General features: G+C 34.6%; 1 protein-coding gene across 7 annotated transcripts in view; it reads right to left on the bottom strand.

Annotated features, from left to right (window-relative positions):
- The window catches only part of NFIA (nuclear factor I A), a 465,394-nt gene that overhangs the window by 79,277 nt on the left and 373,057 nt on the right, over positions 1 to 13,060 (bottom strand). For all 7 annotated transcript variants that reach the window (XM_087889786.1, XM_087889785.1, XM_034415211.3 and 4 more), the window contains 2 exons: positions 5,447 to 5,564; positions 210 to 337 (listed from right to left, as the gene is read on the bottom strand). In XM_087889786.1, the coding sequence (XP_087745912.1) occupies positions 210 to 337; positions 5,447 to 5,564 (246 nt within the window). The remainder of the gene's footprint in view (positions 1 to 209; positions 338 to 5,446; positions 5,565 to 13,060) is intronic.

Genomic DNA, 13,060 nt, shown 5'->3' with positions numbered 1-13,060 from the left:
GAAACCATTATTCAATACTACAAATGCTTGCCTAAAGAACAAAATGGATATTAACAAAGGATTTACAGCTGCAGATGTATTCAGCTCCCCTAGCCTTTCAAATACCAATTCACACATTAATACTAGTTCTCATCAGAATCAGTAAATGGAGTTCAGGAATGCTAAAAACTCCCCCCTTCCTCCAAAGCCACCTGGGTGACTTTATTTACCTGGCTCCACTTCATGCCATCCACTTGATTGACTCCCACTTCCTGGGGACCGCCCTTGGCTGGTATAGAATGGCTCTTCACCAGGACTGTCCATTTCATCCTCTACAGATTTGAGACGCTTTGTGGAACTAGAATCGAAGCATATACGTATTAATGCACAACCTTGAAGGGAGATAAATAAAATATCAGATTATCTTGCAGGGTTACATTCCAGCACAAATGGCTAGTTCTTATCTATAGGTGATGTAGCTACTGCACCTTCTTTTTCCCTGTTAACCTTCTGGATCTTTTAACCAGATCTTTTAGCCATCATGCCCTACAGTGGGAAATAATGCTTTCCTTGAGCATTTTCTTGGAGAAAATTGAAGTATGATGGTTAGAGACAAGCAGTTTCTCTGAAAAAGAAACAGATGGACTTGCATTTCCTTTCAGTTTGGGCAGAAACCAATTTTTAGAAAGAGAAAGGGGAAAAATAAATAAAAGGATGTGATTTCATGTAAAGGGTTCTATGTGTGTGAATGTTCCTTAAGGCATAATATGAGTTTCAGTTACATCTGTAATGGGTATTGGAGATTTAGATACACATCTTGTACATTTTAAGACTGAATTAGATACACCACTACGTAGAGACATCATTGCTAGTGGCTAGCAGCCACCCCTTGCTGTTCATTCACAAAGTATATGTGGAAAGTCTCCATAAGTTTGGGGAATTGTCTGAAACCCACTTTATTGCATTTCCAGATAATAAACGAAATTGTCTTAAAGCTTGCTGTGTGGCTTATTTCCATACTTCTTAAGAAGCTATCCTTAGATATTGGTTGGATCATTCCAAACAGCAGGCTGCATTTATATGCTCCTCTGTTTGCTAAAGAAGAATTCAGAGGTGCAGGATAAGGTAGATTTGTTTTTTAATAGATTCCTATGTGTTATATATTCCTTGAAGCAAATTAACATTTTATAGCTATATGGTACAGTTAGTACCATGTACAGTTCTGGCATGATAAGAGCAACAATATCAAGACTTGGGAGATATTGCTCCTGGCCATATTTGTTTATACTGTACAGGTAGTCCTCATCTTAGAGCCATAATTGGGACCAGAATTTTGGTTGCTAAGCAGGTCACATTCACATTCTCAGTTTTTTCTATTCATGATCATTGAACACTGGTTTATCCTAATCTTGGTTTTGCTTCCTTACAACATTTTTGCTTACATTAATCCTCAAATGCTTACACTGGGCCTCAGTGGCAGACTTCAGATGCAGTGGACCAAATCCAGTCATCATTTTACATGTTGTCAGACACTTGTAATATCCCATGTTCACACGTAACATCCTATTTACCATTGGATGAATGTATGAGTCTCAAAAGATACTCCTACTTCTGTATTAAACTGTTTATAAATGTATGAAGTGTTGTATCTTTTTATTCTTGATGAATGTATTTTATTCTCCTTATGAACACTGAGAGCACATACATCAAAGACAAATTCCTTGTGTGTCCAATCACACTTGGCCAATAAAGAATTCTATTCTATTCTATTCAGTCAAGGTTCACTGTATTTGTTATTTTTTAATTTTTATAGATTTGACAATTTCCTTATACATGTAGATAATGTTATTTTCGGTACCGTACTTGAAGTATAAGCTACAAATATATATGGACCATATATATATATGGTCAGCATGCTGTCTGCATAGTTTACATATGACATTTTCTATTTATTTTAATGTAGACATGTTCTTTACAAAGGAATGAATATAGTTGTGTGAATAATTATACCTAGATAAGCAAAATAAATATTTTAGGAAAAGGTCAAAATATTGAGAGACCAAATCCATTAAGACCTAGAAATGAAGCAAAATTACTGTTAAGGAGCCAATGAAAGAAAATCTTGGTTTCTTTAGGGTAGAAATCCCAAATTTAGGCCTTGAAGCCAAAAAAACCCACCATTTTTAATTCGTACAGTTCAGAGAAGAAGAGCAGAAAGATGATTATTCCCTCCTTGACATTTACATTTCCTACTTCCTGTAACAATGTTATGGCATAATATAACCATCATAGTAGCTGACTTGAATTTTGACAAAATAATGTGAGGAATTGGAGAGCTAGGAATCCTTGGATTTCAAATCTAGAGTTAGAAGAACTTACTGAATATTTTTTCCATAACAAGGTCAGAAAAACTACCGTCAGCTTTATGAACCTATTGCATTTTTCTATGTAAAAAATAAAGCAGACCCTTCAGAGCCTAAAATTTTGACTATTATGTGAACTCAGAGACATTTTTTTTCTATAAAATCTCTATTAAAAGTAATAATCCACTGCCGGTTCTGTGGGCGTGGCTTATTTTGTGGGCGTGGCTTGATGGTCAAGTGATAATTCTTTAGGATTTAGCAGAGGTATTGGTCTACCAGGCTTTTAACTGCTTGCAGAGCTGTACCGGTCTACCCATTTATTTTTGCAGGCACTGGTCTACTCATGTATTTTTGCAGGCACTGGTCTACTCATGTATTTTTGCAGGCACCGGTGTACCCATTTATTTTTGCAGGCACCAGTCTACTCATGTATTTTTGCAGGAACTGGTCTACCCATTTATTTTTGCAGGCACAGATCTACCACCAAATTGCCTTTTACCACTGATCAGCTGTAGGGCAGCCCTTTGAAGCCCCACGGCAAGAGTTTAAACAGTTTTTTTCCTTATAGCCCATCAGCTGCGACTCAGGAGGCAGCAATAGATTGGGGGTGGGGCCAAATAAAAGGTAAGAATAACATGGGATGGGGGGGCAGAACCGGTTTGGTAGACATCATATCGTCACTGCTACCGACTCAGTGGAACTGGGCGGAACCGGGAGGAACCCACCACTGAAAGGCAGGTGTATTACACAAATATGGTAAATATAAATGGGCATGTATAGTTGTATGACCTCAGCTGCTCTTATATTTCATTTGATCTCATGAATGGCTAGTCATTTATTTTTAAAATAATTGTAATAAGAGTCCTGTCATTGCTGAGGAATGCTAAAAAAAACCCTCTGATCCCTAAGTTTATGAGGAAATGCAAATGTCAACAACAGATTTTTCTTACCATACAATCATTGCCTCAATCATTTTGCTAAGCAACAATCCTAAAATGTACTTTGAAGTAAATTTACTAGAATCAATATAAATATGCTTCTAAGTAAATACATTTAGAAGTGAATAATTTAAGACTTTTTTGCCTTACAAAAGCAATATGAGGAAGCAGCAAAAATACTGTGCAGCTATTCATTACTGATGCTATTTTACTTAGCTTCTTATCTGTATCAGGTATTTGTAGAAGCAGATAAGAATGACAGCTGTGCTTTACTTTTAAGTATCATTGATATCATGTCTATTTTAACAATCTAGATTACGTGACCATGGGGATGCTGCAATGGTCATGAGAAAAATGGTCATAACACTTTTTTCAGTGATGTTGTAACTTTGAATATCACTTAGTGAACTGTTGTAAATCAAGGACTACCTGTATTGTAGGTTTAACTATATTTTAAAATTCTATATGTAACAATATGTGGGACAACTTTACAATCATGTTACTTCCATAAGACTTTCTTCTTTTGCTGAACACATATAAAGGAGCTCTATGTTAGTTATGAAGCAACCAATGCTGCAAAAGGAGTTAAGATGATAGTTTTATTATTTATTGGACTAACATTTTATTTTTGAGCTGATTTTTAAACAACAGTTGTTCAAACATACATGATTTTTCTCAGCAACTGTTCTTACAATACCATCAACCTTTTCATCTAGTTGTTCACTGTTCTTGCAACGTTCTGCAAGCTTTTCTATTCTACTGTAGAATCTCTTCTAACAATTTAAATGTGTCTTACACATATGGAGCAGAAATGTGAATAGAAAACATGGTTTATTGCTATATAAATGATCTGACAAAGCTCTGATTGTGAGCGTTCCCTTCCCAAGGTGTCTTTTTTTTTTATTACTGTTAAACATAAGAAATGAATATGTTACTTCTCTATTTCCCTTAACTTGCTGCAATGATTTGATTTCTTCTTCGTGATCTTGCAGTTTGCTGAATTAGGACATTATGGAGGGGAACAGAATTCTCACACACTTATGAAAGTTAATAGAAAAAGAGAAAAATCACGGCCTCTTCTTATGTCTTAGTTTGGTAGTCTATATCTGTAAAGGATTTTACAAGTTGTTCTAATGTTTCAGATGTCTCAGAAACTGGAAACACTGCTGGTCCAAACAATGTTGTTAACAAATGTTGTAACTGTAAATATTGCATTTAGGTTACATATGGTAGATGGTATTAGTATCTTAACACAGAGTATGTTCAAAATACATAATCATCTATCATTTGGTTCCATTTAATTTTTCTATGCCACCATCTTTTTTCCAATTTTTAAAATTAAGTTTCCCCATAAAGTCAACTCCTCATGAGAAAAAAGGTCATTTTAAAAAAAAATTGGTTGCCAAGCATCTGAATTTTGATCATTGGTGCATGCGGAAGTTGCAATGATTATAATGTGAAGACCTGTTATGTTACTTTTTTCAGTGCTGTTTTTTTTAACTTCAAACAGTTACTAAATGAATTGTTATAAGTTAAGGAGTACCTATATTTTGATCTAACTCCTGAAAGATCACATAAAGATACTCTATTTGTTTGTTAGGTTAATATCAAGCCCTTTATCCAGGAGTTCAAGGCAGTGTATATAGACTCTCCTCCTATTTTCACATCTGTGAGGTATGCTGGGCCAAGAGAGAAGGACCTTGTCTGCTTACAATAGGCAAAAAGAATGACATATCATAAGATGCTATTGCACAGGTTGCTGTTTAAAAGTAACTGCAGTGCCATAGTTGTTGAGTTTCAGAGGAAATGGTTACTGCTACTTACTTTTCTAAAGATGATTGTACATAACTTGCCACTTGAACAATTGACCCTAAATGCAACATTCATGGATTAGATGTGCAAAGAGCAATTCCTGCTTGAAATCTAATGGTGTGGAGGCCCTTTCATGCCTTTATTTTTTTGTGTAAAGCAACTTAGTTTATTACTTCAGTAATTTTGTTATGCCAGCATAAACTTTGAACCTTGTAGAAATAAAGTCATATCTACTGTTGGGATTTATTTTGCAATAGGACTCTAGGTAGCTTTCAATTTCTATCCATATTGGATTGCTCCAAACACTTATCATGTCAACCTTTTAATTCAACAAAGATACTATACAGAAATTACCTGGTAGAAGAGGTGCTTGGTAAAGATCTCCTCATTGCTCCTGGGCTCATACTGTAATACGAGGAACTTTCCAAATCTGAGAGTGAGAAATTAGGGCCTGTTCCTGCAGCTATTGGTGCTGGAAAAAAAGAGGGGAAAATCAGGAAGTCTTCTTCATTTTGATGACTTGACCCAGCATAGAAATCAAAAGATACAAGTTAGCTGGCACTATAACATTAAGGCATTTTTCATTTAATCTTTTCTTTGCAAATATTTTTTTCTAAAAGGAAAGTCTAACTTTTACTAATATATTGTGCTATTCCTGAAAACCTTTCCTCATGACTGATACATTGGGTAACAACCAATTCTCACTACTTATTGTTCTGTGAAATGCTTATAACTTGCTATTGTTTCTTTTGATTATCACATGCATGCAATAAAGTGATTTATTTATATATTAACAAAAATACTTCCAACTTTTTCCTCTGCAGAGTAAAAGAAACCATGAATCTATTTCTGTCAATAATATGGATTTAATATTCACATATGATGTCACTGAAGCTCTTTCCAGTTAAGCATTACATTGTCTGATACATATGCAGTTAAGCCCGCTCTTGCCTCTTATAAGGAAACTAATTTTTTCAAGAATTAAGAGTTATTATGTATATTTCAATTGGATTTCAACTATTGAAAATAAGAACACTGCACAAAACTGGTTATTCAATCATAGGCTTATTCACAAATTCATATTCATCACTCTGAATTCATCACAGGTATTAAATTGCATACTATTCTTCATCAATGGCTGCAAATAAAGTTATATTTTCAGTTGTAATTATTGAAGGTTTTACAGCTACACATTCATTACTGAATGGAGCAGCTCATAGCTATATCCTGTTCTGGACACCGAATTCTGGGCACTGAGCACCATGGGCAGTCAAACTATCCTTTGACATTACATATGAACAATTCTTCACAAAAACAGTAATATGCAAGTATCATTAAATTACAACAAGCAATAACACTGCATATTTATTCATTTAATTCTTTTCAGTGCAGTATTATATGTATTAAACAAAGGCCATGAAAATAAATGAAATATTTCATTTATACATTTCTATTACTCTAATGCAGGGATGTCAAACTCGCGTAGTCATGGTGGTGTCACGTGATGTATCGCAACTTTCCCCCCCTTCGCTAAACCGAGCATGGGCATGGCCAGCGCGTGACACATCTGGCCCGTGGGCCACGAGGTTGACAGCCCTGCTTTAATGAATCCTGATATAGGCAAAACAAAGCTGTCTGCTCTACTACAAGGACAACTGCAATTATCAACACTGACTATGGAGTTTGCTCCAGATCTACTCCTGGTCATGTAGCACCTGAAAAATGATGCACTGTGCACCTAACAATACTAAGTATAATTAATAGTTTAACATTTAACAAATAAGAAAATCACTGAATAAAACCAATTGATGAGAACTAGATAACAGTAGGCACTATATTAAGATGAGCTTCTGCAACAATGGCTTTTACAGCTGAAATGCAGAGATAATATGCATTATAATCCCTTCTCAGTCTGGTGGAAGAAAATGAGAAATGAAAACTGGCATGGCCTCAGCAGAGTGTCACAGGCTCAAACCCCCTTGAGAACTTGAAGAAAATAATATTTTACTTAGGAAAACCGAGTGCTAAAGAGTAACTGCACAAAAAATCAAACATATATATATATATATATATATATATATATATATATATATATTCTGTATATATCACAATCAGATAATACAAAACTCTTTTAAGAAGTTCCTACAGCATGTCCATTTTAATGTAATACCACACTATTTCATTGGACCTCAAAGGGCTTCTCAACAGCTAACTCAGAGGTAAACACAGTTCTTCTGATTCAATTTGGTCTACTGAGATTCTCTACTACAGGAATGACCATCTATAGATGGCCTGTGTCTTGTCAACCCCATCACCTCCCCCCCCGCAAAGCAATATTACCACAAAACACACTCTACTTTCTACAAAACAGGTTATCATGATCTGAGGTCCTTTCCACCCATGCCATGGAATGAAGTTGGGACTTTAGACATGCAAAGGATGGTTCATGCTCTAAATTACAATACATGAAATAGTAGATAGGGTCTGGCTGTAGCATACAAAAACAGGTTGCACTAAGAATACAATCCTTATATTGTTCCCTTGATACTGTTGAATTCATGTGCTCTGATACATGTGCTCTGATACAATGCATTTTAAGAGCACAGAAGAAAAAAAAAAGAATGTTATTAAAATGGGAATTCGTCTGTTGTGATCTTTAAAAGAAATGAACTTAGAAAATAAACTTATTTACTACCTAATTATACTATGTTTCCTGTACAATTGGTGAATGAAGTTAAGAAAAAAGGGACATTATAAAATTAACTCATTTTATCAATTTGTGCTGTCTGCTAGAGTTTCCTGACATGGAGACAAGGGGCTATAAAACTGATAAATTTGCATGGAAAAAGAAACCAGTGTAAGTAATTTGTGTAAAAGGTAACAGAGACATGGACTGCTATAATTCAGACACCCTGCAGATAGCAAACTGCTGCAGTAAGAACACTGATTGGTTAGAAAAATGACCACACTGCAGTCAGTCTGACTTAAATGGAAATCAATCATAAAGGTACACTCTGCAGTATCTACTTTATAATTTTAGCAACTTCTTGGCCAAACATCCTTGTGTTTTAAAAACCATTTCCTTGATAAATTTTCTCTCGTGAAAGACCTGTAGAAGGTCCGGCTGAAAGATTAATCATGAATTCTAAGGGCCAAATCATACTCTATTTTTTATCTTTTTTTCAATACAAGAGACAAACTTCAACAAGAAGTAATGATAAAAATAATAAGAAGAGAAACCCAACCCTTTTGATAATGTTGATACAAACATATGTGTTTGTACATATACTGATATATACCCTGCTTATATCTCAAGGCTTCCATTTGGTAGATGGACAGCCAGATATAGTAAGTGTGCTTAAATAAATAAATTACAATTTTAAAGAAAAATGCAAATTTTAAAAAATCGATATTAAATATTGAACTTATTGTATGATAAAGATGATTAGGAAACATTTTGTTAATATAATTGAAAAACTGAAAGTAAATGTAAATCAATAATTAGATGATGATTTCTTTGACATTCTTTGTTTCTATGCTAATTTTTCAATAGAGCATATTTAGATTCTTAAATTACATACATTGGTATAGATGTTTTTATCATTTTTTTCATATAAAATAATCCCAGATGGGATTCTAATGCCCCCTCCCTCTCTTTAAATAGATATAATCTTATTTATATTCCCTTTATTTCTCCACAGAGCACTGAGGATGACTTATAGAAAGATAAAACAGAAATGACAAAATGTATGAATAAAAACAATGTAATTAAAATAAAGGCTAAATTAAAATGTATCATATCATTAAACTAATTAAAAATATATATTTTAGTTTCCCAAAGATTTGCCAAGTTTTTTCTTGTACCAACAGAGAAAAATGAATTAATTTATTTTGTTGCATACCAAACAAGCAATACATGGAAAGTAGTATTAACTGCCAACAGTTGTGAAGTAATTTTCTAAATTTCTTTGCCCAAATAAATAAATAATGAGCATTGCTGCTAGGGATGTTAATATGTCGGGATCTGACTTCAGCTCCTTCAGCACAATCTAGGAAGTATTTGATTGCTATAGTAATTTTAGAAGGGTAAAATACAGTTTTTCCTCAATTTACAACCACAATTGAGTCCAAAATTTCTGTTAAGTGAGTTTTGCTCCATTTTACAACCTTTCTTGGCACAGTTGTTAAGTGAATCACCACAGTTGATAAGTTAGTAACATGGTTGTTAAGTGAATCTGGCTTCCTCATTGGTTTTGCTTGTCAAAAGGTTGCAAAAGTTGATCACATGACCTTGGGACACAGCAACAATCACAAGTATGAGTCAGTTGCCAAGCATCTAAATAGTGATTACATGTTCATGGGGATGCTACAAAAGTCATAAATGTGAAAAATGGTCGTAAGTCACTTTTTTCAGTGTCGTTGTAACTTTAAATGGTCACTAAATGACAGTCCATTAAATGACCTATTATTAAGTCGAGAGCTACCTGTATCATCTATTAAATGCCTTTTTCATAAATTCCTGATGACTTCCCAAAAGAAGGATTGGAGGCTCCAACTGGTCCAGAATGCGGCCGGCCGGGGGATTATGGGAGCGACGGGGCGCTCCCATGTGACACCTCTCCTGCGCAAGCTGCACTGGCTCCCGATGGTCTTCCGGGTGCGCTTCAAGGTGTTGGTGACCACCTTTAAAGCGCTCCATGGCTTAGGGCCGGGGCATTTACGAGACCGCCTTCTGCTACCAATAGTCTCCCACTGGCCAGTACTCTTGCACAGAGAGGGCTTCCTCAGGGTGCCGTCCGCCAAACAGTGTCGGCTGGCGACCCCCAGGGGGAGAGCCTTCTCTGTGGCGGTGCCCGCCCTCTGGAACAACCTCCCCCCAGAGATATGTATAATACCAGACCACGGACTTTTCGTCGGGCCCTGAAAACTTATTTATTTCACCTAGCTGGGCTGGCTTGATCCCATAGTTTTGGTTAATTTTAAATTGATTTTAATTGGGTTTGTTTTAAATTGCGGCCAAAAATATTTAATTATTTTTAAACTGTTTTTTAAATTTTGTATGTTCTGTTTTATTCTGGCTGTTCACCGCCCTGAGTCCTGTTGGAGAAGGGCGTATACAAATTAAAATAAACAAACAAACAAACAAACAAACAAACAAACAAACAAACAAATAAATAAATAAATAAATGGTTCAAGCTGATTTGTTGAGTTCAGATTCCAAATCTTCCCATATGGGATATGATACCTTTGTGTGTATTACAAGTCCATATGCATCATTCTTCATATATTTTTAATTAACCTAATTGATGAAATATGGTACAATTAAAAAGACCTTCAATTTATGTTACAAAAAAAATCAGGTCCAAATCTATGAAAAATTCTATTGCAAAAGGTTTTGAAAAGACATAATAAAATCTCTGATACCAAACAGTCCTTTTTTATTTACATTTCTTCTGTTGGCTACATGTACCAAGTGCTCAGGTGACCAAGGAACAGAAGAAGGGAAGAACAAGAAACTACATGTTGTTTCCAACTTTTCCTGATCGCTACTGAAATTTCAAATAAAGATTCAAATAATACATAAAAGTGTATCGTATCGTTTTTCATCCAAATTCCAAAACAAATCTACCAAAAAGGAGAATAGGCATCGAGAATAATTTCTTGATGCCTATTCTCCTTTTTGGTAGATTTGGTTGAAAATCAAAAGTCTATGGCTGGAGAAGGCTAATCTAAAAAGGTGGAGTTTAGTACGCCTAAATGGATCAGTCACACTGTCTGGTACACAGCAGAAGAAAAATATCTGAACATTGCCATTGTGGACAATGTCCCCACCTGCAATGCCAGAAAATATTTCAAAAGCCATAGCATAGCCAGCAAGGCTCCCCTCGGAACATGCGAGTAGATATTTGGAAGGATGTTTTTTAAGGTTTCTCAATATTTGGAAAGGAGGTGTATGTCCTAAAATTATAAGATCCAGTCCTAACTTGAATTTTATTGAACATTTTTTGCACTCCTAATAATATGAATGATCTTATTGTATTTATTTACTTATTTACTTGAGTGATTTCTATGCCATCCAGTTCTAACAAATGATGCAAAATAAAGTAGAAAGAACTTAAATAAAATAATAATAACAACACCCAAAACTTTAAAAACCCATTTCTATCCAATACACACTGAAAAAAAATTGTATTGACCAATCAGCAGAAAATGGATCCACAAATATTAAACTTTCCTGTCCATCATGACATTTGATCAGTTATGGCTTTTATGTAATACCTTTAAATAAAATAAAATGTAGACTAGATTATCGTTCTTAATTTAGTCAGTATGTTTGAAGCCCAACCAAAGCTTAATTTTAGTCCAAACATACTCATGCTATTCTGTGCAACCTAGGTTCTCTTACTTAGATAGTTCTAATCTAGACAGGTTCTGCAGTCTAATACTACCTTGCAAGCCAACAAATTGTTGCCTAAAACCCTACCAACCTCAAAATGCACACAATCAGGATGCAGAGAGCCTTTTTATCAATGATGATTAACTTATTTGATAAAGCTTGCCCTCAGGTAAGTAGCCACACGACCTCATCTTTTAACACTATCAACAGCATATCTGTTCAGACATATGCCTGTAGTTTGATTAGACCTACCACCAGTTAAATATGGATAAGTTAAATATGTATAATCTATATTCCAATTATATCTTCTGTCTTCATATTCCCATTTAATAGGCTCATTTAAGAGGCCTCATTTAATTTTACATTAATAGCTTAGAGCTTGGGGGCACATACAAATATCATGGAAGGGATACAAGCCAACCTTCATATATACGTGTGTGTGTGTGTGTCTATATAGATATAGATATACAGTATATAAAATGTAGACTTGAAGCCTGACTACTTGATTTGGTATGATGTGATTAAAATTTTTTCTTTTACTGAATTAGTGGGAAGTATGAATTTAAGAAATATATTCATTAACTATATATTTATACATTTAGCTTATAACTTTTATTTATTTATTCATAAAAATGTAGAATCAAGAGTTCCAGCAGCAAGCAAAATTTTTAGGGGCACAATGGGTTGGGATGATTGTTTCAAACAAAATAGAATTCTTACTGATCCCAAAAGGAGTGTGTACTTTCCTTTTGTTGCATTTATCTGAATTGTAAAGGGCAGGTCAATAAATATTTTTCTCTTAAAATGTGTATGTTCTGTGCATTTATGGCTTACACCAGACGTCTTCAAACTTGACATCTTTAAGACTTGTGGACTTCAACTCCCAGAATTCTCCAGCCAGCATAGCATAGCATAGCTGGCTGGAGAATTCTGGGACTTGAAGTCCACAAGTCTTAAAGCTGCCAAGTTTGAAGACCTCTGGCTTACACTATTAATCTCTTTTCAGTGTATGGATCATCCAAAACTGGCTTTGGCTCCACATATATTTTGGTAAGTAGAACAACAACATTTCAGAATATTAAATTGGTTAAATAAGGATGATATAATAATAACATCTTTTCAGTACTAGATACTTTCGTCAACTTATCAAAATAAGGGAGGAAAAAAGATGTGGAAAATATGGCTGAAATTTGTGGCTAGGTTTTTGTCTTTTCATACTATTGTATTAAGTTTATGTAAGAAAGCTTTGTATAATATCGCAGATACAAAATCATTTTAACATTACTTCTACAGCACACTATTGACCATCTAATTATACTGAATTTCATTTATATACATAGGTGACCACTAAATTTATGGAGACTTTTTATACTGATTTAATAGAATATTGATTGAGAGCAAGGTTGGAGTGGGTTGCCATTGAATAGTGTAGTGTCATGCAAAATGCAAGGATGCAACATCATCTATTTAAAACCTATAGCTATTTTATATTATATTTCATTTTCTTTTATCTTTTTACGTCTGAATTCAAATGGCAGGCTTTGTGGAAAGCCAAGTTTCCAAATAAATAT

This window comes from Pantherophis guttatus, chromosome 3 (genome assembly GCF_059756535.1).
Source record: "Pantherophis guttatus breed Tessera chromosome 3, ASM5975653v1, whole genome shotgun sequence".
In the NCBI taxonomy this organism is placed as follows: domain Eukaryota; kingdom Metazoa; phylum Chordata; class Lepidosauria; order Squamata; family Colubridae; genus Pantherophis; species Pantherophis guttatus.
Note: the sequence above shows the minus strand (reverse complement) of the source record. Positions and strands in the feature narration are given on the sequence as shown.